At 44.9% G+C, this 26,542-nt stretch overlaps 3 protein-coding genes across 4 annotated transcripts; 2 read left to right on the plus strand and 1 right to left on the minus strand.

Annotated features, from left to right (window-relative positions):
- Window positions 1-6,035: 6,035 nt before the first annotated feature.
- dnase1 (deoxyribonuclease I) lies at window positions 6,036-11,474 on the plus strand. Its single transcript, XM_061701083.1, is given in 9 exon segments — window positions 6,036-6,173; window positions 6,798-6,886; window positions 6,995-7,081; window positions 7,891-7,941; window positions 7,943-7,995; window positions 8,713-8,825; window positions 8,946-9,100; window positions 9,501-9,594; window positions 11,424-11,474. Coding segments are annotated over 9 exon segments (831 nt in total).
- Window positions 11,475-12,037: 563 nt separating this feature from the next.
- On the minus strand, window positions 12,038-16,514 carry eci1 (enoyl-CoA delta isomerase 1). Of its 2 annotated transcripts, XM_061700433.1 has the most exons (7): window positions 16,422-16,514; window positions 15,996-16,121; window positions 14,997-15,124; window positions 14,763-14,909; window positions 14,546-14,667; window positions 14,286-14,464; window positions 12,038-12,775 (listed from the first exon to the last, which is right to left on the minus strand). In XM_061700433.1, the coding sequence occupies exons 1-7, from the start codon at window positions 16,462-16,464 to the stop codon at window positions 12,609-12,611; spliced, it is 912 nt and encodes a 303-aa protein (XP_061556417.1). In that variant the 5' UTR covers window positions 16,465-16,514; the 3' UTR covers window positions 12,038-12,608. The 2 variants fall into 2 exon arrangements, with proteins under 2 accessions (XP_061556417.1, XP_061556418.1); XM_061700434.1 differs by lacking the exon at window positions 16,422-16,514 and having other exon boundaries at window positions 15,970-16,088.
- A 6,453-nt stretch (window positions 16,515-22,967) lies between these two features.
- On the plus strand, window positions 22,968-25,039 carry tac4 (tachykinin precursor 4). The gene is made up of 5 exons (XM_061701127.1): window positions 22,968-23,121; window positions 23,972-24,068; window positions 24,213-24,245; window positions 24,326-24,379; window positions 24,536-25,039. The coding sequence occupies exons 1-5, from the start codon at window positions 22,999-23,001 to the stop codon at window positions 24,568-24,570; spliced, it is 342 nt and encodes a 113-aa protein (XP_061557111.1). The 5' UTR covers window positions 22,968-22,998; the 3' UTR covers window positions 24,571-25,039.
- Window positions 25,040-26,542: the final 1,503 nt, after the last annotated feature.

Below are 26,542 nucleotides of genomic sequence, written 5' to 3' on the forward strand. Positions count from 1 at the left end.
CTGTTTGCGGTCGCCACGCAAATGACGTCATGTAAAACGTTTCCCTCCACGTTGGCAGCATTTTTGGTACTTCCACCTACTGGCCACTTAATGTATCGCCACCTATTCACCCGTTGTTTTCACAACAAAATGTCACGCAGTGTTTTATTTATGCATTTTTAAATTCATTTTAGGCTTATTGTTTAATTTGACTCAGTGATTCCACAGTTGGGCCTGAAAAATTATATGGTAATGGGTAAAATGAGTAATTGATAACACAGGATATGGTTTGATTGTTGCATTTTCAGAAGGTTATTCTTATAATTGACTCAGAATGTATTATTAAAAATATCCATCAGGCGCCTAAAAGAGAAACTAAATGAAAACCAACCAGTCATGCATATTTACAGCCACGAGATGGCGCTATAGTGGAGGTCACGCAAATGACACCATACAGTCTTACAGTTATTTTGCTTGCTCAATGCTTATTTGCAAATTTATGTAACCAGTAACAGCTTATTTCATTATGTAGGAAAGAATACTTCGAGGAGTTGATGAATGAGGAAAATGAGAGAGAAGGGAGAGTAGAAAAGGTAGAGAAAAGTGTGGTGGACCAGGAAGTGGCGATGATTAGTAAGGGGGAAGTTAGAAAGGGATTAAAGTGCATGAAAAATGGAAAGGCAGTTGGTCCTGATGACATTCCTGTGGAGGTATGGAAGCATCTAGGAGAGGTGGCTGTGGAGTTTTTGACCAGCTTGTTCAATAGAATTCTAGCGTGTGAGAAGATGCCTGAGGAATGGAGGAAAAATGTGCTGGTGCCCATTTTTAAAACTGTGGGAACTATAGAGGAATAAAGTTGATGAGCCACACGATGAAGTTATGGGAAAGAGTAGTGGAGGCTAGAGTCAGGACAGAAGTGAGTATTTGCGAGCAGCAGTATGGTTTCATGCCGAGAAAGAGTACCACAGATGCATTATTTGCCTTGAGGATGTTGATGGAGAAGTACAGAGAAGGTCAGAAGGAGCTACATTGTGTCGTTGTGGATCTTGAGCAAGCCTACGACAGAGTACCCAGAGAGGAACTGTGGTACTGCATGCGGAAGTCTGGAGTGGCAGAGAAGTATGTTAGAATAATACAGGACATGTACGAGGGCAGCAGAACAGCGGTGAGGTGTGCTGTAGGTGTGACAGGCGAATTGAAGGTGGAGGTGGGACTGCATCAGGGATCGGCCCTGAGCCCCTTCCTTTTTGCAGTGATGATGGATAGGCTGACAGATGAGGTTAGACTGGAATCCCCGTGGACCGTGATGTTTGCAGGTGACATTGTGATCTGCAGTGAAAGCAGGGAGCAGGTGGAGGAACAGTTAGAAAGATGGAGGCGTGCACTGGAAAGCAGAGGAATGAAGATGAGCCGAAGTAAGACAGAATATATGTGCATGAATGAGAGGGGTGGTGGGGGAAGAGTGAGGCGACAGGGAGAAGAGATAGCAAGGGTGGAGGACTTGAAATACTTGGGGTCAACCGTCCAGAGCAATGGTGAGTGTGGTCAGGAAGTGAAGAAACGGGTCCGAGCAGGTTGGAACGGGTGGAGGAAGGTGTCAGGTGTGTTATGTGACAGAAGAGTCTCTGCTGGGATGAAGGGCAAAGTTCATAAAACAGTGGTGAGGCCAGCCATGATGGACGGATTACAGACAGTGGCGCTGAAGAGACGACAGGAAGCAGAGCTGGAGGTGGCGGAAACTCCGAGAGCGAGTGAGGTTCGCTCTCGGAGTAACCAGGTTGCTCATCAGAGGGACAGCCGAGGTTAGATGTTTTGGAGACAAAGTTAGAGAGAGCGGACTTCGATGGTTCGGACACGTCCAGAGGGGAAATAGTGAGTATATTGGTAGAAGGATGATGAGGATGGAGCCGCCAGGCAAGAGCGTTAGAGGAAGACCAAAGAGAAGGTTGATGGACGTCGTGAGGGAAGACGTGAGGGCAGTTGGTGTTGGAGAGGAGGATGCAGGAGATGGGCTCACATGGAAAAGGATGCCGCGCTGTGGCGACCCCTAAAGGGACAAGCCCAAAGGAAAAGAAGAAGAAGAAGATCATGGTAACTAAGTGATCATTTGGGCCCGTACGATGATAGGTGAGAAATATTGATGAAGAGTTGAGGACCTTGTATTGTAAAATAGGACTAACTGAGCAGCAGACTTAATTGGTATCTCATGCACCCCACTTTCATCCTCAAACCTGAGAGTTCTCAAATGACACGGAATAAGATCATATCAATAAACAGTGACAAGACTATGAAGATGAACCGCAATGTTGTTATTGTCGCAGTAGTGCTAAGATGGCAAAAGTGGCATTTCATGATGTGTGGTGAAGAATGAGACGAGGAGACAAAAGCAGGTCGTGTGTCTTCACGCGCAACATCCAACTAACTGACAGCCCACCTCTTTGACCCTGCAAACCTGTGCAACTATTGTCTCGCCAATGAATGCATACAATGAATACTACAGACGAGCTACTGGACGACAGGTAACAATTGATCGGCGGTACCTCGAGGCGACGAGGCTTCAAACGGGATGTTCTCGGAAGGACGTAGCCGCTGAGCTTAGAATGTCGGAGATCGTCACCGGCAGGTCGCGACACAGAGACCGGAAAGGTTGGAGAAAGGCAGAGAAGCGGATATCCTTGCACACAAAAAAAGAAGAAAATGCTTGACCCAAATAGCATTCGTCTTCTTGTTAGAGAACAGCAAGTGCGTGTGATAAAGTAATACATCATTAAACAGTAAGTCAAGGTCAAATGAAGTTGACCCGTGAACTAAATTTCATTGTCATCAGCTGAAAGCTGAATATCCTTTTTGGAAGGAGTTTATGTATCTGATGTTGAAAACTGTACGGACGTGGAAACAAAGTGTCAGGGAACCAAACAAGGAATCCATTTTTATGCAAATGATACAATAGTTATTTTGGGAATATTGAATGTATAATATTGATTTATTACACTTCATAATCCGTATATTATTTTATGAGCTACTTACACTTTTCAACTTTGACTCTGCTGTATATATTTTCTTTGCTGCAAACTACCCGATCGCACACATGGAGCTTGCTCAAGGGCACCTCGACAGTAGTCAGGAAGCAGACTGGCATCTCTCCAACAACTATTTGCCACCTTTCTTTTTTCTTTTTCTTTTTGTCCGCAGTGGGACTCGAACCGTGACCCTTTGGTTGCAAAGCCTGTCCTTGGCTCATAACGAGACCTTATATAAACTCTCTTATCTGGCATTGATGGCGTCTGTTGCCTTCCCAGTGGCACTCGACAATTCAAAAATAGCATTTATGAATTTGTTCAAGGAAGAGGAAATACATTTTCTTTTTCGAACTGTGTGATGATAACACAGCGACAGCTGACAGAAAAGAACGTTGTTTTTTTTTTATCAAGCATAGTTCTCTCAAACGTTAATCATGAATTTGACAGTAGTGGTTCTTTTTACGTATAGATTATTGATTTTCAGTCAACATACATTGTTGTATTTTGCAATTTTAAGATTTTCCAAATATATTATGTTCCATTGAAAGAGTGAGCGGACATTCGTCGTTGGCGGTCTTCAACCTTCATCGCCACGTTGACTTCACCGCGCTGATCCCCAACACGGCCACCGCCGCGCACGCCGCCGATCACAACGCAGTCACGTGCCCCTGTGGTCAAACAAAGATAAACGCGTTCAGAAGTTCCAGCGGCACCACCGGGGATTCACGCTCGTCCGCACGCCGACGATGAGGGGATCGGGTAGCTACCGTGTGCTCGGCATGAAAAAAAAACAACAACAACCTTTGATTTCATCGTCCACTAAAAGTAGTTGTTGTTGTTGTTGGTGTTGTTGTTGTTTCTGAGTATTGTAGGGAGATTTACACTCAAGCGTGACTCAATTACATCGCTTCTTATATTTGGGGCGTAGGCTACCGTTGGGAAGCAATTTTCAGCGTTTTCCCAAATCCTGCCTGGTGAATCGAACGACACAACCTCTCTTTTTTTGGCCCCCTGGCAGAAAATGCAGTTGGTTGAATTTTGATGGGTGTGATCCAGCCTCACTTTCTTCTGAAAATGGGGGTTTGGATTCTAGTTTCGATGTTTTTGATTTGTCTTGTCTTTCTTCAGCAAACAAAGGACTGCGCGGATGCTGCAGTCTAATCTCATTCTCTTCCTACACGTTACTGAGACGGAACCCGAGACTCAATGGAATATTCTTCAATGGCCAAAGGAAAATCTGAATTGTCCGTGGCCTTCCGAGTTCTCGCCGTAATTGACAACAGAGGATGTTCATCCAAACGTTAAAAATTGTTCCAATACTACGGTCCCTGAATATGGAGGCAAGCCACATGAAATGGCAACAGTTGATATAAAAAGTCAAGACACTCACTCGTTTGTGTCCAAAAAAAAAAAAAAAAAAAAAAAGATACCGAGTTAAAACATTCAAAAGCTTGCTTCACTCTTAATGTGATCCACGTATAACGTTATAACAAATCTTTGCGAGAAGTATAGCGCAAGTGTCGAAACACGTGTTAAATGCGACTCTGCCGCAATTGAAAGTAGCTCTGATTTACCCCAAATAAATTGTTCTTGTGGGCTTTTCCTGACATTTGGTGCTTTCTCAAGGTCTTTTGATAACTGCTTGAAATTGTTCCTATTCGCTCCCCGTGGTCTCGGGCTCCAGACACGGCGCACAAAAAGCCGACATGTTTGTGCCAACCCTCTGAAATGAAAACTGTCAGTCCAAACTTCAGTCACGTGATTTTATTTCCAACCCGTTGCTAAGTTGCTGGTCTCTGGGCAAGTTCTTCAAATGACTCGAAGCATCTCCTAAACTGTTCAAGTTCCACGGTTGCGAGTGGGTTTCATTGTGAATCTCCCCCGACAGCTATTGGTCGTCACGTACACGTCTTTCCGGTTTCCCTGTCCCACAGCCTCTCTCTCGCCTCAGCTTGTTTTGCAAGGAAGTCAATGTAAATCCATCCGTCCTTTTGCCAGCCGACTTTGGGCGAGAAGAATGGCCACCGTCAACTCGCAGCAATCTGATACCTTTACTGAGCCTTTCTTCACTCCTTCAAGGTAAAGTCATTTTGTCGACTTCCAATTGGCTGTCGGTGTTCGTAGATGTTTCTTTTGTATATCTATTGAGATTCACTCTTCATGTCAACTTCCGAACCCTCGCGCAAGTCTTGTAGCAGTTGGAAGGCGAAAGCCAGATGGGATGATGACAAGGCGAGGCTCAGTAGAAAATGGATGACTAAAAGAACTAAACATGACCCTTTTGCACACATTGCTTTCATTCTTCCGGCCAGACTTTGGAGCGTGTCTGTAGAAATCCATAGTGTACATCGGGTTCCCCCGCAATTCACCCAAGCATACTCGTAGGGACCCTTGCTTTGTGCAATGGGGCGCAGTCATGCTTGGAACAGAGGAGAGCCTCCTCACAACACTTCCCACAAAGTTAGACGCAGAACCATCGGTCCGAAAATGATTCATTTGCTATAATGTATCTTTGTTCAACTATCTACGCCAGCAACATAGAGTGACAGGCTGAACAGTTAAATGCTTTTCCACTAGATGGCAGAAGGTTCCAACCAGTGTACCCACTTGTTTTTGGCGACTTTTTTGTTTCGTGGTGTTCCTTGAGATTTTTTGCCAATGTGAAATATGTGCCCTGGCTCAATAAACGTGACAAGCCGCTCGATTAATTGATGAAGAATTTCTGTTTAAAGTATGTCCAAGTAAGACCTTACAGTGTACAGCATCGGGCGCTTTTAAGTGACACGTTGGAAAACCTTTGACCCCACCTTAAAGTTAACTCTTGTTTAACCTGGCTAAAAGAGTAACGCATGATGCAAATGTAATGTCAAAAAAAACCTTCTTCTCAGCTGCAGTCGACAAGAATTACGCCTGCACATTCATTCATTGCCTTTCATTTTCAATGCATTGCTAAATGTAATTAATTATATGCCTTCTGTCAGTCAGGGGTTTGAATGTATTTTCTTGTCAATATCTGACCTCTTCACGACCCCTAGGATGCATCCAGTGTACAGTTTGTGTCTCCTTTTGGCCCTGCTGCATGTGTCTACATGTCTGCTCCTGGGAGCCTTCAACATCAAGTCTTTTGGTGATGAGAAAGCCTCCAACGCAACCTTGATGAACATCATTAGCAAGGTCTCATATGCCGTAATGACTTCTCGTCACACGCCACCCCACATCCATCCATCCGTCCATTTCCTACCGCTTATCCGAGGTCGGGTCGCGGGGGCAGTAGCTTTAGCAGGGACGCCCGGACTTCCCTCTCCCCGGCCACTTCCTCCAGCTCTTCCGCTGGTGATCCCGGGCCGGCCGAGAGACGTAGTCCTGGGTCGTCCCCGGGGTCTCCTCCCGGCGGGACGTGCCCGGAACACCTCGCGTCCGGGAGTCATCCAACTCGTCTGGCTCCTCTCGATGCGGATGTTAAAGTGGAACGCGACGGTTTCATTTACGAGTTAACGTGTAGGGACAGCCAGCGATGGGCAAGAAAGGTTAGAAGTCGTGCGACCGGTTCAGGGTGTAGTCCGCCTTTCGCCCGAAGTCACCTGGGATAGGCTCCGGCGCCCCGCGACCCCTCAACACGATAAGCGCTGTTGAAAAGGGATGGATGGATGGAGGTTAGCAGGTTAGAAGGTACCCGGCCGCAACTTGTTCATTCGCAGACGCGGTCTGATACATGGGATAAATATTCTCGATGACGTGTTATTGCCCATTGATCAACAGCCAACACATTGACTCGATGCTTTTTCGTGCGCGTTGCAGATCGTCCACCGCTATGACATCGTTCTGATCCAGGAGGTCAGAGACAATGACCTCTCGGCCACCGAGAAACTCATGCAGCGTGTCAACAAGTTAGGATAAATATCAGCGTTATCTGTATTGTTGTTTTTAGTGATTTTACTATATTAACAGAACACAATCAAGGAATGCCCACTAATTCGTACTGCTTGTTTTTCTAGAGGTTCTCCACAATTTAGGTACAAGCATATTGTCAGTGAGCCTCTGGGTCGTAGTTCCTACAAGGAACGGTATCTCTTCCTATACAGGTACACACACACACACACACAAGCTATTGCAGTGACAAAATCATCCTGTTTCTTTGTGTACACTATGCATTATTGTGACCTTCTCGTATACTGTAGCGAAAGAATCCCTCTGCATTTTACTCAGCATACAATGCAAACTACAACTCCAATAAAATCCATCCATCCATTTTCTGAGCCGCTTATCCTCGCGCGGGTCGCGGCCGTGCTGGAGCCTATCCCGGCTATCTCCGCGCGGCGTCAGTCAAAACTCATCATCATAATCGAACGTGATTATTTTAAAGCAGAATTTTGATATCGCTCACACATGCAGGTGTAACTAATGTGCTGTGTGTGCCGGATAAAACGAAACTGAGCTGAATATAAACAGTGTCGATTCCGAATATACGAGTCTATCACATCACAAGAAAATACAGTATTTAATTATGTGGCGCAGCAACATCTGCAGTGAATTAGTTATCATAATTAAACTATACATAATATCGTATATGTTCATGTTTTTTAATCTACCATTCCAATGGTGTTTTTTTTTGCGGAATAAACTTCGTATTTTGTGTACAGCTACTACTAACTTAATACCTTCAAGAATGCATAGAACATTGCCTTCTACTCTTTGTACTTTTCTAATTTGCGGATGCAGCACGCGTAACCGTCGAGCTCAACAGGCTGCACACTGCATTCAATCATTAATGAATTGGATTGGCGTATCGCGACGAGAACAACTTCAAAAGGTCAAAGGTTTCGAGGAAATCTGTCAGGACTAAAGCTGTAACGCATTTCAATAGGATCTGTTTCTTCTTGTTCCTTTTCAGGGAGGCGACTGCGTCAGTGGCCAAAAACTATACTTACGACGACGGCTGCGAGCGACACCTTCCTAAGGGAGCCCTTTGTCGTCATGTTCTCCTCCGATGACGCCGGTAGGAAATGGAAGAAAGCGGAGCAGCGTCATTTATGAAGGCTCGTCATTTGCAATAATGCTGCACGTCCTTGGCAATGATGCGACAGCGTGACTCTCGTCTAGAAAGTACAACAATCTCCGTAATTACACCAAGTAGCACTTAGCACGCTCGTATACAGTCGACAGGTCTGTGTAAGGAAGGGTCTTGGGTACCGACCACTAGCGTTGTTGTTTTAATGACAAACTTCACGGTTGAAAAAAGCCCCGTAAATAAGAAGATTATAGATAGATTTCGCTATTTATTTATATGCGAAAAGGTCAACCTTTTTCAGAGTTGGTCCAGAACCACGTTTAACCGCATGCAATAAAAAAACTGAAGGCCCGAGTATTTAGCATGATTTAGTATCAAGTATTTACTAAATGCTCACGTTTTATATTGCATTCCTATCATGACAAGACAGTATACTTGTAGTCCTGGTCGGCTCATACGATGCTGAGCGATTACACATCTACATTAGTCATTTGACGGTCTTCATTCGGATTCAAGGACTTTCATTGACCTACCGACACACATTTACACATGATGTGGCAACAAATGTATCGAATTGAATGTGTTCCTCACAACGTTTGTATCTCAACTGATCATGAACTGTTGATTCCCACACGATCAAATCATTTTGAATAGTTACGGCGTGAACTTTGTCCTGGTCTTTTCCTGATTCCCTTCTGCTTCTAGTTGTCAGGAACTTTGTTCTGATCCCACAACACACCGCGCCGGATCACGCCTCGCAGGAAGTAGACGAGCTGTACGACGTGGTGACTGACGTCCGCACCAGATGGAACACCAACGTGAATATGACTTTATTGAGTTAAAAAAAAAAAAAAAAAAAAAAAAAAAAAAAAAAAAAAGGTTTCGTTTTTTTTCCTCTATGAAGCTGGGTGAGTGACACCCATATACTGGCCCCGCAGGACATCGTTCTTCTCGGCGACTTCAACGCAGACTGCAGATACGTCACAGGCTCGGACTGGACGAAGATCCGCCTCTTCACCGACAAGAGCTTCCATTGGCTGATCCCTAACGAGGCTGACACCACGGTGTCACACGCTCATTGTGCATATGACAGGTACATGCCGCGAGATGAGATGCCACGTCCACAGTATCAGGTGCATAATCTAAATAGGCAAAACGCAGGACCTTGAACAAGGTCATTTGGACTTTACATATTCACTGTAATTTAGCTGAAATGTGACATCACAATTCATCAAAATTCAGAAAAGCTTCCCAACAAAACACCTTTTTGTAAATAGGCATCTCAAAAAGATTTACTTGGCTGTGTAATTTCACACTTGATGGGTGGGCAGGAAACCCAAACTATATTTATACATTCAATTTAAGTCCATTTCCCACAGTAAACACATCCTTAAATCAATCTTTCTCAGTTAATACTGAGCATCGTGATATGAAAAATATTCTCAATGTTCCCAGGTGGACGCTTAAGAGCATCCATCTTGATGTATTTTTAGGATTGTGGTGACCGATGACATGACGAAGGGAGTCGCGGACCACAGTGCTGAGGTGTACGACTTCATGCTGGATCTGAATCTCAGCTTCAGTATGGTAACTATGTCGGAGAAGTAGACATGAGCGCGTCACAAAAACGTGAGCGATTGGATAGTGAGGGGCACTGAAGAAGGACCCCTTGAAATCACTGACGAGTGAGATCACGGAACAACATGGCATGAGTAAAACATACTCTGCTGCCAAAAGCATTCGCTCGCCTGTCTTGGACACACAGGAGTTTAAGTGCTATCCCATTGTACGTTGTAAATCCGTATGGTTTAATATGATGTTGGTCTACCCTTTGTGGGAAGGCTTTCAACAAGGTTTAGGAGGGAGTTCATTTGTCCATTCTTCCAGGAGCACATTCGTGAGGTCCCACACTGATGTTGGACGAGAAGGCCCGGCTCACTGTCCGCTCAAAATCCACCCAAAGTGTTCTCTTGGGGCGGGGGCGGGACTCAAGTTCACCCATACCAAATTCTCTCATCCATGTCTTTATGGACCTTGCTTTGTGCGCTGGTGCACAGACGTGTTGGAACAGGATGAGGTCATTCCCAGCCTGTTTGACTGTCCAAAATCTCTTGGTATGCCGAAGCATTCGGAGTTCCGTTCACTGGAGCTCAGGGGCTAATATTTTTGTGGGAACAGTTTGGAGCTAGCCCTTCCCTGTTCCAGCATGACTGCGCATCAGTGGACAAATCAAGGTTATAAAGACACGGGGGGCGTTTGATGCGGATGTACTTCACTGGCCTCCACGCAGCCCTGACCTCAACCCAATAGAGCACCTTTGGGATGAATTGAAGTGGAGACTGAGAGCCAGGCCTTCTCGTCCGACATGACAATTTGTGTCACCTCACAACTGCGCTTCTGGAAAAATGGTCCAAAATCCCCATAAACGCACTCCTGATCCTTGTGGAAAACTTATCAGATATCATAACTGCAGAGGGCGGATAAAGAATGGGATGTCACTTAAATTCATATCCGAGTCAAGGCAGGTGAGCAAATACTTTTTGGCAATATACGTAGTGTACCTTGTCAGCATGTGTGTTAGGGTATTTGGATGAGCACGATTTAGTCAGAACTTACTTAAAGAGATGCAATTTCTCCCCAAATTAAAATTTCCCAGGAGTCCTCATAAACTGTCTCGGAGATGCTTCTGTCAAAATACCCCAGTGTTCGAGAATGACGGCACACATATTCGACTTATCTTCTATTATATTAACACTGTATTAAAATGATATGACTTATTTCACTATGATTCCACCCTTAGAGCAGAAGTGAGTGCTTAAAGCACTCATTTGTGCCCACCGCCATCGGATTGGACAACAGCAGTGTGAGCCAAATGCATAGCGGTTTTGATCTGCGACTTAAAAAAGCAAAAAGCCTTCATATGCCACTTTGTCGTACAAAACGTCCTTGTACAAAACTGTTCCTTACCCTGCATTTCTATTCCATGTATTTGGCGGTATTGTTATCTCGTAAACACTGCTGTAACACCTGAACTCCATCATCTTATCACCCTCTCAAAGCAGCTCTGTTGAGAGCAGACTGTTTGGGAGGTTGTCCCATCTCGTGCAAATGAGCCACTTCTCCTACTGCAGCAGATCATTGATTGTATTGTTTTCGATCGGGGAGGCAGCGCGTCATCCCCAACACTGCCGAATTACATTTGTCAATTCATGCGGCGGACGAGTAGCTAAGATGTGACTGACAATGGCCTATTGTTCAAATGCGGTAAGTCAATCCTTCAGAGGTCACTTGCATGCATTTTGCGTTGATCAGCAACGCCTAGTCAAGAGCGCTCTAATCTGACAACATCTCCAAATCGTATAGACGAATCCTTTATGTTAAAAAAATACCAAGTGGAGGTTTGATTTATTTCCCAGGCATTGGCTGTTAGTGACCATTTCCCTGTGGAGGTGAAGCTGCTCGTTTGAGCCCAGGACTGCCTGAACCGTCGGCATCAGCCGAGACCGGAATTCTCCCACGCCCGAGCCAAACAACTACTGGGACGGAACTCGAATCACACGCAAAGAAAAATAATACAATCGTCAAATCACCGCCAAATACACTAGCGGTGTCTGTCATTTGTAATTTGGCGAGGACGGACGGACGATTTCTTTTTCCACCGACGTTCGGTGAACACCCACGCAAGATGTAGTCTAGCTATTAGCCAACATTTCAAATGTACCGAGTGTACAAAACATTTTCAATCAACTATAATACATGCCATCTTTCACTCCGTATGCTCACCAGCTGGATAGAACTTGAATTTCGGTACATTTATTTCTATTCACATACTGCAGCATCAATTCCTAACCACAGTGCAAAAGCCTGCATACGCTCAATGGCTGTCATTTTACTATTAAATACTAAGATACAAATGACGCTGCGGAGTCGATGATACCGAAGTCTTGGAAGAAGGAGAAGAGCTCCTAATCGCCTCTTTTTTTTTGGGGAAAGTGGACCAGCCGGGACACCTCATGTTAAAGTACACAGTTTGAAGTTTATTTCAAGACATACACCACAGTTCTGCTAGTACGGTACACGTTTTTAGCTTTTCAGTCAGTATACTAATAAAGTGGATTGTAACCATTAAAACACACACAACCCAAAAAACAAGGCCACATATGAATGCCCCCATTTATTCAGAAACTACATTCCAAGAACAAGTCAGATAAAAGTGAATACAGAGGGAACAAAAAGAGGAAACGCACCAAAGCTCCAGTTATCCGTTAGGTCAGGCACTTCAATGACGAGGCTCTGAGAGAACATAACCTCCCTCGGTGTAAAGTCAGCCCGATTTGTGCTGGGGGCACGTGCCTTTTTGAAGCCACTTCAATTAATTCAGGATATTATATTGCATGGACCTGAATCGGCCTTCAACATACTGTTATGTCCGCCACAGTACAGCGAGTACATTCTTTTGATGATACTGGAAAGCCCGTGTTGAACCTGAAGTAGCAGTACTGGACAGTGACATCACAGGATCAGGCAGTGCTCAAGTTCCGGTGGTGCGGTCGCCGTCGAAGGACTTCTGATCACATGCTTCCAGTTACCACGTGGTCTCATTAAGCCTTCCTCTTCTTGAGCATCTCAAGATACATATGGAGTGACTTTTGGATGGAGTCTTTGGTGATGAAACTCACAAAGTTTTGGATGTCGGCCTCTCTGTTGGACGCGAGCTTGTCGATGGTTGGCTTCCTCATCATGGACTTTGTGATCTGTCTGGCATGGTCTGGAAAACAAAGACAACCGTTCGCTGAGGTCAATGATTCTACCCACCATTGAGGACTTGCACGCTGCCAGAACTAAGACAAGGACGTGCAAAATCCTCTCGGACCGTCTGCACCCCGGTCACCGGCTCTTCCGGCTCCTTCCCTCAGGTAGGCGCTACCGATCGACGCAAACTAGAACTAGTAGACATTCCGACAGCTTCTTCCCTCTTGCCATCAACTTCTTAAACACCTAACCTATAATTCCATGACAACAAGCTGGCAATTTTTTGACTTGAGTTCGTTGTCACATTTCTGTGGGGCCAATGATGTATGACTCGTGCACTCACTGTAGTTGTCTCGCCATGCTGCACTATTTGCATATACTGGCCACTCATGCCAGAGTAGCATCTGCTCCATTTGCACACTGATTAAGGAGTATCTGTAACATTTGCACAACCGACATTGTCCCAGATGATCGCACTACTCGTCACTTTAAACCGCATCCACTCCTTGAAGTCTCGGCGCCCTTTGCACAACGGTCATTGCACCGGACTATTGCAATATTAGTCGTTCGAACTGCTCTAAGTGCTAGAGGACTCTGCATCTTTTTGCACAATTGTTTTTTGTCAATGTCTTTATGTCCCCAAAGTGTTCTGTAAATTGACGGTTTGTTGTACTAGAGCGGCTCCAACTACCGGAGACAAATTCCTTGTGTGTTTTGGACATACTTGGCAAATAAAGATGATTCTGATTCTGATTCTGATTGACTCGGCAAGTGGTAAGTAGCGTGCAAGTGCGGTGGATCACCGCGTGTTTCATTTTCAGCACCTGCGGATTCACCCATTCGTCTGTTTTTTTTTCAATATTTGTGCTTAGTTTCCCCACTTTAATGTTGAAATTCACTGCCTTTGACGGACTTCGAATCCAAATATCCATGTTAACTGTGAGGGCTGGCAGTGAATGATTTAAGATCATCAAACAAATGTAAACAACAGACAAATATAACCCAAGTGAAGTTAAATTGCGGTTTTTAAATGGCGATTTCCTCCATTAAGGGAAAACAAAGCTATTCAAAGTTACCTGGCCTTCGGTGGATCGGAATTAGGACTTAACTGCTGCGTGGCTTATCTTAAATTAGTGGGACTAAAGCACGTTCAATGTAACGTTTCATTTAAAACATAAACCGAGGACCCCCTGGCTAAATAGAACACACCAGCAAGTCAAGCATGCTTTACCACTTATTTGGAGAAGTGTTTGAGCGAGAGTCTGAACAGTTTTAATAACCTTTTCAATGTGCTTAAAGCATGTGGGAGGGGAGGGGGAAAAGGGGAGAACATGTTTTGAATGTGGTCGCGCTTTTCACCTTTTGCGGTTGAGTCCGGAATGCATCCCCGCGATACGCCCCGCGGGGCTCACGTGCATGCCCGAGACCAAGCGTGCGGGGTCCTAGCCCTATACTGAAATTGAATACGGACGAGCGCACCGACACAAACCAAACGTTCCGGCCTGGGCACCTGCTCTGTTACGCACCTGGAACGGCCAACCACTTGGCCATCATCTGCTCCGACGTGGTCACGAGCTTGTCTTCTGCCACTATCTGGTCCACCAGTCCTATCTTCAGAGCTTCTGTAGGACTGTAGAGCAACCCCAGAGCCAGGGCCATCTCGGTGTTCCGGTGGCCTACTGTATTAACCATGGTGTCCTTAAACCTGTGAACAACACAGGACACGTAGCGAATCATTCACTTCCCAATCGATAGCGCGTTTGTCCGCAGCGTCGAGAATTATTACCAAAAAGGCGCAACTATGCCGAGCTGAGTCTCGTTAAGGCCGATGCTGTACCGTGGGTTGTCCGCCATTATTCTATGGTCGCACGTCAACGACATGAGACAGCCGCCTGCGGGACTGGAGCCCTGCGGAAGGAGGGAAAACTACAGTTAGCATTTTGGCTCAAGTCAAGTTCTTGACTTGAACAAATGTTGTTTGTTTTATCCTACAGTATATGTACATTGATTGCAGCTATGGTGACCATGTCGGAGCTATAGACTTTCAGCCACATCTCCTGAACAGCTTTCCAGAACTCCCCACAGCTTTCTGGACTTTTGCCATACATCTCCAAGATGTCTAGCCCTGCTGAAAACACCTTGGGCAGACTCTGGATCACATAAGCACACAATTTAAGTAAACTGTGTGTTAAAAAAAAAAAAAAAAAAGTCATCTTCAAAGGCGTTTTGCATTGTACAGATGTGATGATGAGGCCTCGGCAGCTCTTGTCCATCTCTAGCTTCTCCAAGTTGATGCAAAACTCTGTGAGGAAGTCCAAACTGAGGCTGTTGACTGGCAGACTCTTCATACGCATCACGGCCACACCTACGCAAGACATCGGATATACATACAATTCCAAAAAAAGAGAGAATTGCTACTGCTGTTAAGTAGAAGGTTAGACAAGATCAAAAAAGAAAAAACCAAAAAAAGACTGTTGAAAGACTGCTGCATGGCATGAGTTAACTATGCAAATGAGAACCACGTTTGATGAATCATCCTCACATCATCAACACGTCTTGTTTTGCAAGCATGGTTGACTGAAGATGCGTAAATAAAAATCGCTCCAGCGGTCGCCCCTCTCAGACTGGATTTCAACTGGTTCGCGGGACACAATCCAGTTTTTCCACCGCCTCTCAAGTCGCACCATTCAGATTATGCGTCAGCGTAACCAACAGTCTGTGGCTACGGGCTTTCTGACACGTGACACTTTGGCCACAATTTGGCCACTTTCGCCGAGCGGTGTACTCGTTGCCAGCGGTTTAGACATTGAACTATTCGAAGTGCCGCTATACACCGACAACCAGGGTTGGGCATCGAGAACCGAGAACCGATTGGAACGAGAACTTCCGGTTCTCCTGGAATCGTTCAAATTAAAAAAACATTTAAATGGATGTTCATAATTTGGACATCCTTTATTTAAACCATGCAAACTTTTTTTGACCCAGCCCCCGAAAAGAATCGGAACCGAGAATCGTTTTGGAAGCGGAATCGAAATCAGGAATTGCAATGACTCCAATTCAACTTTCGATTTGAGCAAAGTTTCATTTCTTCAGCGTTGTCCCAAGAAAAGTTACAATATTTGCAAACGTGGGGGGGGAGTGTACTCACTTTTGTGAGCTACTGTACATTCCAAATCATATTGTGCGGTGTTTCTAATATAATATACGCACCCCTAATAGGAGCCCTCGAAAATCACCTGTACTCTTGTCAAAATCCACAGACATTTTGGACGACGTGGACGTGGACGTGGACGTGGAGTTTCGGCTGTGCTGTCCAGCAAGCACCGCAGATGAACTCACTGGACTCCGCTGGCAAAGGAGGCCTGGACAAACACGCGCACACATTCGACACACACAAATACATCCATCTCCAGCTCACATCTGGCCTTGAACGTTCTCAGCCAATGGCAGTGAGACCTTAAGTCTCCTCACAAGTGTCTTTGGCGCTTCCGTTTACTGGCGTTAATAACGAGGCGCCGGTTTGACCCTTGCTCCGCATTCTGTGCAATACAATGCGACCCGAGCGGTTTAGCCGATGTACAGTTACCCTAAAGGCTTTCCTCCGATTCAAACGTGCATTATAATGCGCTCCGTGCATACAAAGCCACAGGCGAGGGACATACCTGGCAAAGCACATCGATTTCTCAAAGCAGCTCTCAACGCCATTTTCTTGTTTTGCGGCTTCGCAGAAGGAACAGCGCCTCGAAACGATAGTGGCTGGTGTGGGTAATTACAACTTCCGGGTTATGGCTCACAAATTCCGAGATGTCAGGTGTCATGTGGCGCTTGAAGACTGTTGCTAAGCTCAGCATAGCAACAGTCTAACAGGTTTTTATTTTGGGGGGAACGCGGCAATTTCTAGATGACAATGTGGATTCGTGGAGATTGTCAGGTTGAATGTGTGCTGACAAAGAAACATGGCGCTAGCCATCAAGCCTAGTACACGCAGATCAAATAATCTGGCCAATTTTGATCTTGATTCCTCCTTTCAAAGTCATCCAAAAGTCGTGTACTGGTAGGCTAAGAGTGGTTAAAAAAACAAAACATTATACTGGCTGCATATATTTGATTTTATGTCTGTGGTTTCTGTTAAATGACTCCATGTTGTTGAGTCGTAGTCCTAAAATACGCGTGAAAACGTGTTGTCGGTCTCTGAGACGCGCGTGTTACAATCAGAGGGCGTAACAGCCACTTTGCACCACCAGATGACGCTGTGCTCCAAGTATTCATGGACGCTATTGAATCGATGGTTTATTTGCCAACGTTGCTCGTCGTCGATGCCGCTGGAAGATCGGTTTCAGTTTCTTTGCAGGCGGCACAGTGCGCTGGTGGTTAGTACCTCTGCCTCGCGATTCGAAGGTTCGGGGTTCGGATCTCGGCTACGGCTACGGCTCTCCTGTGTAGAGGGTTGCATGTTCTCCAAGACTCTGACTTGTGTGTGTGTGTGTGTGCATGGGCCCAGTTGAGGGTCAGTCCAGAGTGTATCCCACATCTCCACCAAATTCACCCACAGTTATAATGAGAACGAGCCTATTTAAAACAAATTAATGCAAACAAAATGTTTCTGCATTGTTCTGTGCAAAATGGACAAAATTGGATATCGTCATGATGATATATATAGTATTTTTTCTTAAAATGACATACATACTTTTCTTCATTTATTCATAAAACATATTTATATGAAATAAATAATGGGTAAACAAAACTACAATAAAACACAGATATCCAGTGGAAAAATACTATTGACAATATCTGGTAGTACAAACTCAAACTGTTTTCAAGGAATTTACCCATTGTAATGTAGAGTAAAGTACAATGTTTAGCAGTACTGTGAAATCCCCCACCCAAAAAAAAAAAAAAAAAAAAAAAAAAAAAAACGATATGAGGGTGATACACAGTAGCAACAACGCCGCCGTTACATCAACCTTGGTTCATTTTTCATACAATGTTAGCGTAGCGTCTGAGGTCACTCTCAGGAACTTCACGATGCTTAATCTCGAGAGTCAAGCGCGCTAACCCGCGCGCTGCTAATCTTAAGGCTCTCGGCGAACGAGGTTCGACCGCGGCATCGGCTCTCATCTGTTATGCGTGCGCACGGCACAGACTTTTGTTGGTTGAACTCGGCTCAGAGGCGATCAGTCGCCACTTGGGCACGTCGTCCGTGTGCCTCGCTCTCCACACGCGACGACCGCTGATCCGTCGATGCTCGATCCGACGGGTACGCCAACGAAACGGTTGGATCCCGTGTGGGTCGCTCACGTCTGGAGAGCGAGGCGCAAGGATGAGGTCTTAGCGAAGCGACTGCGTTGTTGGGTTGCGCTTAATGTAGCAACGGAGCTAACGGAACACCCCGCACATTGGCATGGCAATAGAAATGACAAAGGCTTGTATTATAGGGTAGACGTTTTGATACAACACTAGAATACTGATGCCGTGTTGGAAAAGCTCAGAACAAAAATACACTTCTTGCATGGGACGTCGTAACTCATTTGCCATGTAAGAGGAATCGAGAAATGGAGCGGTCAGGCAAGCGAACAAACGATTCCAGAAACGGTTTTCGATTCCCATCCCCAGAACTCCCCCTAATTGATAAACAGCCTAGGTGCACTGTCGGCATCGGTACGAGTATTGGTTGCGCTAATTCATTGCACTCCTCCGGGCGCAACATTCACATACCAGGGAACCGTCATTTGGTACCACTTTCACCTAAATATTATCCATGTGTGAAAATGGCTCTTTCTTGGTGGGCTACACTAGCGCAGTTCCGACTTGGGGAAGAAATATGCATTTTCATTTCTTCTCTGCACGCTCTCTGGCTGCATTTAATGTCACATAATAATGACGCTCAAGCAATTAGCAAAAACAAAGCAGCATTTCACAGCACACGGTACAGTGGGGAAATCAGTGGCGTGTGTCCGGCCTGCTGATTTAAATCCCATAAAATCTCGGTGCATTTCGGTGGTCCTGGAGTCCATTTAGCAGGAGAGTATTTCAATGGAATGAAGAACTCAATGAATCCAGTATCACCTGGGTGCAATTTGGACACACACATTGATTCATTACAATGTGTGCACGTGGGTGCACACATTTCAAAGACGGTGTCACAAATCAGCAGATTTCATTGTGCTGAGAATTGGATCCGGTGGCAGGGAAAATCCTTGATTACAAAACAGTAGCAGCAACAACAACGCGAACACACCACGTCACATGCGTGTTCGTCGACCGGTGTACGGCGTCGGGGAAGGGTGGGCCCACTCCCCCGAACAAGGCGAGCCCGTCCGGGAGGGGACCCGACCAGGGGGACGCCACCGACCGCCCGGGGCCCAGGGAGGTCCCGGGCCCGCCCCGAGCGCCCGAAGGCACCGCCCGTCGAGATCTTTGGAGCGTCGTTCCCCTCTCACAGGACGCGAGACTGACAAGCGGAGATATGAAAGATCGGTCAGCCGCTGCGGGCGGCCAGACGAAGTCGGCCCGATATCATGTTCGCCGTTCGTGAAACAAGCAAGCCGCTGAGCAAACTTGGCGCCAAGCAAATAAAGCACTCGAGAAACTAAATCAAGTCAGTCAGTGTGTGTCGCCCTAAAATCTCCGAATTCAGGGGATGATGATTCCTTCAGCGGCCTGAAGGAATCATCCGACCTGATGGCGGATCGCACGGTGGACATCCCATTGCGCTGACGGGCGAGGAAGGGACATTTTCACCCGTTTGCGGCAATCGAAGAGGATCAGGAGAGACGCTTGCTCTCGCTGATGGAATTGATAATGCCATGTTTCTGTCTTCCCTCTACTCTGAACTCACCACGGGAAAAGTCACAGGAGAACCGTTACCGGTGATATGTGTCACAGACAACCACTCCCAAGTCAATGCCATAAGGTCAACCAGAGAAACGAAATAAGTGGCATAAAAGAACTCATCCAAAGCAAAAGGATCCAACATGTCCTCTGCTCTGTGGAACAGACCAACACGATGACTGCTAAAGAAACAAAAAACAAGTGACCGTTAAAATTGTTCATGTGAAAACATCAGAATAATCTTCCCCCCCCCCCAAAAAAAAAGACTATTGAGGACCGAATGTTATATTGCAAAAGACATGTCAAGCTTCACTTGCACGTTTTGGTTTGTTTGTTTTCAAGACAGCGGAGATGAAATGACATTTGTCGGCGGCGGGTTTATTCTGCTATTTACGGCAATCATGAAGCGTTTACGGGGGAGCGCGGGGCGACCACGTCATTATCGTGTGCGGGGTTGCGTGGGCGGCAGGGACCGTGTTGTTACGTGAAGCTGTCGAGAGCGATCAATAAAACAACCCGAACGTGGATTTTCATTGGAAACTAACAGATGTCCCTCACGAGACCGCCATCGCTATATCACTCTGCCCTCTCAATACCGACAAATGCAAAGTGCTTTGAATCGTGATTGGGAAAACGCGGCCGCTCTTGCTCGCTGGCCACATTGAAGGCTCATCTCTTAACGTGCGTACAATACACTTGAATGTGATATAGCTTCAACAGTTTTGCATTAAAAGCTGCTGCGGTCGGTCCACACACACACACACACACACACACATTGTCCTACGCACGCATGTAACAAAATACTGTGCAGTCAGCAGAAGATGTACTGAAGATGAAGAGCCAAAGATGTTTGTCTAATCCCGGTTCTTTAGCTCCTGCGCGTTATGGATCAACACACCATACTGACAAGTGTAAATGTGGCTCGGTGATGCGCTTTAAAAAATAAAGGTATTTCAGATTCAAATCAGAAATGCTGCCACTTTATAGAAGAACCCCAGAAAAACGTGCTGAGTGGTGTGGGTTTGTCCTTCCTTTGTCACTTCTCCTGATGAGCCAAGAGAGGGAAGAGAGGGCCATCCCTGCCAAGGATCACGAGCTTGGTTTCAGACAGATCAGCTTCGAGCCCATATCGCCGCACACATGCCAGCTCATACTTGAACATGAAAAGTACTTAAGGAAAAGTACAGACGCTTCTGTAGAAAAACAAAATACCCCCAAAAATGTTTTGTTTTATTTTAAACAGAGCTAACCAGCATTGGCGCAGGCTTTTGTGCTATCGAAACGACATGTTCCCGTAGCTTTCCTAACATTGTGAACTGAGTACAAAAAAAATTGCTAAATTAGCTCATGCTAAGAACTGAAAAAAACTACACCTTACTGCTATGTGTTTGTCTTTTGTTTTTTTGCGATTAGACGGAGCTCGTGACTTTCAGGCCGGCACCGGACGCAACTCATTCGCCGCAAATCATTCTCGAAAGTGACAACATCAAACAACGCTATTGAAGAAGACCACGGAAGGATCTGTTGCGTCATGGTCGTTAATGCTCCACGGCTGAGAGGTAAATTCACGGTGAATTTACCTCTCTCGATATTATATTTTTTTTTAGAAGAAGAAGAAGAAGAATCGCCTTTTATTGTCATGAACATGCATGCATGCCCACGAAATGTGTTCTCCGCATTTTACCCATTTGCGCCATCATCGGTGAAGGTTAGAAAAAGTAACCAGCCTATTTTGATAAAGTAAAGAGAGAGAAAGTGCAGATATGGTCAAATGCAGGGAGTCAAAATAAAACGCTGTCAGGAAAAAAAAGCTCAAGTCCAGATACCTGAAAAAAACAAAACAAATGCTTGAGTTCACCTCTGGCGTCTTCGTCAACATATCACAGGTTGAAAATCCTTCAGCCGGCAGTTGAATAGTTTAGTTAGGATGTTTACGATCGTATACACCCTCCTTGATGTGAATGATTCAATATACGCTTAGTGACTATTTGAGAGATTTAGTTTTCCTCGTTTAACCAGGTGACGCGCGTAGGGTCGTTTTTAAACTGCTTGTATTGGGTGATGATCTTGCCCTGATGCCACATCTTTGTCCTGGAGTGCGTTCTCTTTCCATGTGAGATCTCTCATGTGCGATTGAGCTCGCATGAGTAATTAACACGACAATCCAATTCTTATTGTCTTCGAGGACGGTCCCTCCCTCCATTTGGGTGATGCAACCTTCTGGGGAATTGCCAATAAAATACTTGTTTGACAAAATGAACAATGGTAGAAAAGCCATTGCTGTAAAGAACTTGTGTTGCGTGCTTACATGTCTCACCCAATGTGTTGTCTTGCTTTATTTCTGGAGAAAGTGAAGCAAACCAGAGTGATGCATCCTATTTTGTTTGGCAAAAAACTGCTCTGATCTATTTGATCATGTTGAAAGACTTGCTCTCAAGAGTTACCTTAGAAAAGATGCAAGTATGGTGTGGAACTACGAAGAGAGCAAAAAATGCAACGGTTAAAAAGGTCGGGAATAGTTTGATTGGTATTGTGCAATAGTCCGAATAGCCCCTCCCCTCCTCACGTAAGCGTGAGTTTGGTTTCTCCGTCGCTCTCTTCAGCATCGCAATAACCGATTGAATGGAAATAACATACGCAAACAGTATACGAGCGTGTGACCGTACTGTACCGGATAAAGTATGTGGGGCCGTATGTGACCACAGACTCACTTAAATCACGTCGAATATCGCCAAAATCACAAAACGAATCGGAACGTGGAAAGGAATTCCGATTCTTCTTTTCATTATTGTTATATTCACCACGTTAGTCACAATAATTCTCGGCTATGTTCTTGCTAAAGATCCTGCAGTCAGCATGCCAGTTGCACGTTGCCTCAAAATCGATCTGAAATCTGTAGCACTGGCCATTTTAGGGTGGGCAGCCTAAAGCACACTCAAATAATCATCCTGTCGCATCGCCATCTTCATACGCCACACCTTTGAGGCACATGGCTTATCTTAGCAAAGAAACGTTCGAGAGACAGGCATACGTAGAAAACGTCGTACATCTTTCAGTTGGGCTCTCATAAACGGGAGTAAAAACAAACGCGCTGTGTTCATATTCGTTTTGAATATTATTTGACTCTTGAATGGAAGTACGGAAAGGAACGAAAAACGTTGCCTGTCGCGCTGGCGTCCGCTGTCAGTCAGGCCAGAGTAGATCGTGGGTAAGGTCAAATTTACCCAGTGGCTATTGCTCTCAACACGCACACAGAAGAAGAAAAAAAAATTCCTCTCAGTGTGAGGCGAGGGAGGTAGGGAGGAGCAAGGGGGCTTTATAAAGGTGCAACCTCCTTCTGCATCAACTTGCATGGAAAGCACCTTTTTGCTTGGAATTCGGGCTTGGTTTTTTTTCTCTCAAGTGAGCATGGATTCGCTGAGGTTTGCAACTGTGCTGTTGGTCATGATGACACAGTCTCTTTGCGCACTGGGAGGTCCGCTCGGCAGCCGGGACGAGGGCAGGGAGGTGTGGACCCTGGACAACTGGCGGGTAACCCTTTAGAATAACCATTTCGCACCCGTTTCTTACTTCGTGTTACTTTGATGCATTAAACCGGCTTTGCGTTCCTTTTTCGTGTTGGTTTTCAACATTGTATCCAATACACAGTATATCGCAATTGCAAAACTTGGAATACAATAACCGTATTATCTGAGCCTCGCATTTCACCAACACTTTGTCTACGATTTGCCCTAATTTAGTAATTTAGCTGAGAACGCCTCCAAATTTCTTTTATTTCCATTTTTTTTGCACTAGCATTCCAGCAGTGTGCATTTCTGAAGCATCAGCTCAGTCACATTCATTTTCATTACAACAAAATCTATAAATATATTTAACATAACATAGCTGATCAAAGTGGTAAAATACATGAATAACCATCAAATTGAGTTATTGTCTAGTTATTGTCTTCACAATACTGATACTGAAATGATCATACTAATTCACGACTTGTATTTCTATGTAAATTAATGAATTATAAACACCAGCTTCCCAAAATGCAGCATCAATGGGAGTCAAAAGCCTCACACACACGTAATAGTTCACGAACACACATTTACACTTCAATCGGCAGTAGAAATAATACCCCGAAACTTGTCAAATGGTTAGCTTGTCGGAAATGATATAAGCTGTTGTCATACAACGTTTGAAGAGGACATGGAGTATGCAACGGGTTCTTTTCTTTTCCATCCACCGGAGGTAGTGATAAATGAGTTTGGTTTCGAAGAATTTGAGATTTTTCTGAAACGGACACAATGCACCGCTACCGTCTGTAAATATCAGTGGACAGATTTGAATGTCAGTTGCCGTGGAGCCCACCGCATGACTTTGCGTGCGTGCGTAGGTCTACCCTCTAGCGAACGGGATAACCATCCGTCTGGCAGACCTCATCAAACGCTCGAAAGCGCAGCAGTTCCATGGCCTGATGGGAAGGAGCTCGGGTAAACAAACTCATCGAAATACACAATATCATAATAGCAATAAGAACTGCATTTCCAGGGGGCTAATAGTGCCGTATAGTATTATGATTATTTTGTTGTACTACAGCCATTACTGTTCTCATTCGCATGCCTCCTATGTTACAGGGGTATCACAGCCAATGACTCTGGACAGGAAAAGTAATATTATTCTACTGTACATATCTATATATTACTACTGAGCCTTTTCTTTTAACTCGTAACTTTTTTCTCTTCACCAGGAAATAAAGGGGAGATGTTTGTAGGACTCATGGGGAGAAGGAGTTTAGACGAAGGTATAAATATTGGAAGTCTCGGTTCATTGTCAACGGCAAACCTCGTGTGTGTATATTCCTGTTACTGTTGATGTCTTTTTTGGGTGACCTCCTCTCCTGTTAGGAATGTGAAAATGGAACATTTTGAGAAATTTGAGCCTATTTCTGTTCTTCCAGATATGCAAGAGGAGTGGAAATCCGACTCGTACTAAAGATGCAAACGAGGATATATACGCACAATAAATCACTTTCAGAAACATCACCCCCCCCCCCCCCCCCCCCCCCAATTCTGTGATGCATCATTTGAATTTTCCGCATCAGTGAACCGACTGTACGTTGTCGATCAGGAGGACATTGTGTTCGCAAATTCGACAGTATGACTTGCGGCACACTGCATCGCTATCATTACCAAGTATACTGGACACGTTTGACTTGTTTTCCATTGCACCTTAATTAAAAGTCATTTGTAAAAAATGCCTTTATTGCGTGTCCATCGAGATCTTACAAAATCGTCTCAACTGCATCCAGAAAGTCTTCACTGCACTCCACCTTGCACACAGCCTTATTCCAAAATGGATGAACTTTTTGCCCTTCAAATTCTACACACAACAGCCCATAATGATGAGATGTTTTTATTTTAAAATGTACTCCAAAAAATAAAAAGAAATAAAGATGACTAAGAAACCACACGTGCATACTGTAGATGTCACAGCCTTTGTTATGAAGCTCAGGTGCATTCTGTTTTCATTGCTCATCATTCGTGTACTTCTACAGCTTAATTGTAGTCCACCTGTGCTAAATTGAGTTGATTGGAAAGATTTGGAAAGGCACATGCCTGTCTATATAACGTCCCACATAACGTAGCGCAAACCAAGCACGAAGTCAAAGGGATTGCCTGTAGACCTCTGAGACAGGGTTGTCCCGAAAGCGCAGCTCGTGTGTAAATGGAACAAGTTCCCAAACACCGGTACGCTTTCTGGAGCTGTCCGCCCCTCGAAAGTGAGCAATCGGGGGAACGGCCTTTGTCAGGGAAGAGACCGATAAACCCGATGGTTGATGTGAGAGCTCCAGCTTTCCTCCGTGGAAAAAGGAGAACCATCCAGAAGGACCGCCATCTCTTCAGCGAGACACCGATCACAGACATCCATCCCGAATGAAAACACGCTCCGCAGCGGCTTCAAGATAACTGGGAATGTCCTTGAATGGCCGTACTTAAAAGTGGATTGAACAGATCTGAAATTGGCTGTGTACCCGTCCAACCCGATGGAGGTTCAGAGCTACTCCAAAGAGGATTGGTACCGTCAAAACCTTGTCAAAAAAGACTCGAGGCTGCTCGAGGTGCATCAAAAAAGTGTGAACACGAATGTACGCATACACTATGTGATTTCCTAAATGTTTTGATTAATATATACATTTTTTCAAAATTGACAAACATGCTTAATGTCGTCATGGATGTCGCGCGAAGAACGTGGAGGGAAAATTTACCAATTTGGACGTAACATCACAAAATGTGGAAAAGGCGAAGCGCTGTGAATACTTTCCGGAAGCACTGTATATCTTTGAGTTGCACTAAAAATGACGTAACCTTCAGTGTAACGCATTCATTTTCAATAGATGACCACTTTCAAAATTCGAATCCAATTTTCTCATATGCGAACGGCTGCGATGGAAAGTCCGTAACACAAACATCACGCCACAGAAACCCCACGAGGTATTTATTGAAGAGGAAGCAAAAGGCGGCAGCTAACACCAAAGCACAACAGAGCTAGCTACATGTTGAAAGCTATGTTTCACTGTTGCTGCGTTGTGTCACTATAAATACGGAGCAAGGTGCTTTGAGATTAGGGATTACATAAATACACTCAACATCTGTTAATGCCCAAAGCAAAGTGTTTCTGGAGCTGCTGGTCCATAGCTGCCATTGGCTCACTGAATACCAAACATCCCCACTTTCCAAAATTCAGAGGCACAGAAACCAACAGGTAACTTTATCTTCTAAAGAAAAGAAAAACTTCCCCACGACTATATGGATTGTGTTCATCAAACTTTGGGGAGTTCTTGAAAAGTATTTATAAAAAAAAAAAAAAAGAAAAAAAAGTGCACTTCCCAATAAAAGCACTTTAGCCTTGGCAAAACTTTTAAGAGTCAGGATGTTTGTATAAACCACTGTGCAGCAACATCAAC

This window comes from Phycodurus eques, chromosome 16 (assembly GCF_024500275.1).
Source record: "Phycodurus eques isolate BA_2022a chromosome 16, UOR_Pequ_1.1, whole genome shotgun sequence".
In the NCBI taxonomy this organism is placed as follows: Eukaryota; Metazoa; Chordata; class Actinopteri; order Syngnathiformes; family Syngnathidae; genus Phycodurus; species Phycodurus eques.